The sequence below is a fragment of the Spinacia oleracea genome, chromosome 4, assembly GCF_020520425.1.
Source record: "Spinacia oleracea cultivar Varoflay chromosome 4, BTI_SOV_V1, whole genome shotgun sequence".
NCBI classification, from domain to species: domain Eukaryota; kingdom Viridiplantae; phylum Streptophyta; class Magnoliopsida; order Caryophyllales; family Amaranthaceae; genus Spinacia; species Spinacia oleracea.
In genome coordinates, this window is record NC_079490.1 from 28105794 (window position 1) to 28108502 (window position 2709).

At 42.3% G+C, this 2709-nt stretch overlaps 1 protein-coding gene across 1 annotated transcript; it reads right to left on the minus strand.

Moving 5' to 3' along the window:
- Positions 1-255: 255 nt before the first annotated feature.
- LOC110802556 (uncharacterized) lies at positions 256-2348 on the minus strand. The gene is made up of 4 exons (XM_056841528.1): positions 2206-2348; positions 1366-2085; positions 647-1181; positions 256-549 (listed from the first exon to the last, which is right to left on the minus strand). Exons 1-4 carry the CDS (start codon positions 2346-2348, stop codon positions 256-258), a joined length of 1692 nt encoding a protein of 563 aa, XP_056697506.1.
- Between the last annotated feature and the right edge of the window lie 361 nt (positions 2349-2709).

Consider the following 2709-nt stretch of genomic DNA (forward strand, 5'->3'; position numbering starts at 1 on the left):
ATTCTAGCAGTGATTTTCTCTATTAATTGCTCACAACCAGCTATATTCAGTTTCTTGGTGCTAATAGGGACACCAAGGTATCTGAAGGGAAGGGAACCCACAGCAAAACCAGAAGCTACAGCAACTCTGCTTACCTCTTCATACTCCATGCCTGCACAATAAATAATAGTCTTTTCCTTGCTAGCAACTAAGCCAGATGTTTCAGAGAAAAGATCTAGCCCTTGAACAAGATAGTGAATGGCCTGAAACTCTCCTTTACAGAACTAACACATCATCTGCAAAGCAGAGATGGTTTAGAGCCATGCTAGAACACCTTGGGTGGAACTTGAAATTGTGCAGTGTACCAACATAGGCCATTGTTCTTGACAAATAATCCATGCAGATCACAAACAAAAGAGGGGAGAGGGGATCTCCTTGTCTTAGACCCCTTTTTGCAGCAAAATAGCCATGATTACTCCCATTGAGAAGCAAAGTATACTTTGTAGAGGTGAGGCAAACCATAATAAGTTTCCTGAAATGTTCAGGAAAATTCAAAGCTTGCAGCATCTCCTTCACAAACCCCCCAGTCCACAGTGTCATATGCTTTCTTGATATCTATTTTAATCATGCAACTCTTTTGGCCAGTCTTCCTTGAGTAGTGTCTCACCAAGTCCTGGCATATCAAAACATTATGGAGAATACTTCTCCCTTCAATAAAACCCCCTTGGTTCTTAGAAATGACATTAGGAAGCACTGGCTGTAATCTTGAACACAAAAACTTTGTAATGCATTTGTAAATGACATGACAACAAGATATTGGTCTAAAATCCATCACAGTTGCAGGACAGTTTGTTTTAGGAATCAAAGTAATTGAGGTAGCATTCAGATTTTCCAGAAGCTTACCATTATTGAAAAAGTCCTGGACAGCTTCCACCACATCATATCCCACTGTGTCCCAAGTAGCCTTGTAGAACTTGCTACCATAGCCATCCATACCAGGAGACTTATCACTCCCAATAGAGAACATAGCTTCCTTAACCTCCTCTGCAGTGATGCTTCTATTGAGTAGGTGCCAATCATCCTCAGAGAGGGATGAGCCCATAGCCATAATTGTGGGGTTCACATGTTTCCTCTCTCCCATGGTTGTGCCAAGCAAGGTTTGATAGAAGTTTAAGAAGGCATCTTTGACACTTCCTTTCATCCTTCCACACACCATTGCAGTCAATGATTGAGTAGATAGAGTTCTTTTGTTTCCTTTTCTTGAGACACTGGTGGAAGAGTTTGGTGTTTTCATCCCCTGAAGCTAGCCAGTCTATTTTTGCCTTATGTTTCAGGAATTCTATATAACTCTTGTGCACCCCTAGATAGACCTGATGGGCTGCATACTCCTTTCTTTTGAGATCATCACAAAGGGGGTTAGAGTGTAGTTGTTTCTGTGCTTCAGTTAACTCAGCAAGGGCTGTAGCATCTCTAGCATGCATGTCACTGAATCCCTGCTTGTTCAACTCCCTAAACTCCTTCTTCAAACCTTTTAGCCTTTGACAGATCCTAAACATGGCACATCCTCTAATTTGAACCTCCCAAGCTCTTGCAACCAACTCCTCAAAACCAGGAGCATTACACCACATATTGAAGAAACGAAAAGGCTTATGAGTAGCATCAGCACTGTAGGTCCTAATGATGGCTGGACAATGGTCAAAAGCTCCTTCAGGAAGGAAGTTAGCCACTGCAGTATCAAAACATTCCACCCAGTTCTGGTTAGCCACTACTCTATCAATCTTTGACATCACCCTATTCTCACCCTCTTGTTTATTGGTCCATGTAAAGAAGCAACCTGCAGTCTTGATATCTTCCAGTTTACACACTGAGAAACAGTCTCTCATAGGCTTCACTTCCCCTATTCTAACTGGCATACCAATCCTTTCATCCAGGTTAAGGAGATTGTTAAAATCCCCCATACACACCCAAGCCCCCCCACAGCCTGCTGCTATAGCTTGGAGATCCCACAGAGGCACCCTTTCACTGACCCCATTAAAGGCATACACAAAGGTGCACCCAAACCTGATCTTCTTACTAGTAGTTGTGATGTTACAATGGATAAACTGACTAGACATGCAAACAATATCAACTGTAAAACTATTAGGATTCTACCCTAACACAATTCTCCCCCCTGTATGATGAGAGATATTGGAAGAAAAACACCACCCTGGGCACACATTTAAGTACATAGAGCGAAGCTGAGAAGCCTTGACTCTAGTTTCCAGGAGGCTGAATAACTGAACATTATTGCTTAAGAGAAAATGTCTAATCTCTTTCTGCTTGTTCGTATTATTCAGACCTCTCACATTCCACACAATAATGTTATCCATGTTGGCTAGGGGGCTTCCCCCCCTCCACAACATGGACCCTCTTCAGCCTTTCAGATTCATCTCCAGTGGAGTCATACATACTTCCAGTGGGTGTGACCTCCCTGTTAGGTTATGATACATATGACAATTCATAAATCATGCGGAAAAACCATAAAGCCAGGAAAACATATTATTTACACATAATCATTTAGCATAGTTTAGATGCATACTCTTTGTTGCGTGCCTTCCCTAGCTGCGCCCGAACCGAACAAGAACAAGTCTTTAGGACTCCAAGTGTCGTCCCTCCGTAGATAGTCCACAGCACGTCCGGATCCGCCTTAAGATTGACCAACTAGAATCGCCCTTAAGGTACTATTATTTT

Bases quoted from the DNA above. Each gene is read 5' to 3' on its own strand.
- LOC110802556 (XM_056841528.1), bottom strand. From the start codon at position 2,348: ATGGATAACATTATTGTGTGGAATGTGAGAGGTCTGAATAATACGAAC. The intron at 1,182-1,365 runs GTATGCAGCCCA...GGTGTGTGGAAG, and splicing joins GATGATCTCAAAAGAAAGGA to GATGAAAGGAAGTGTCAAAG. The intron at 550-646 runs GTGAGACACTAC...GGGTTTGTGAAG, and splicing joins TTTTGATATGCCAGGACTTG to GAGATGCTGCAAGCTTTGAA.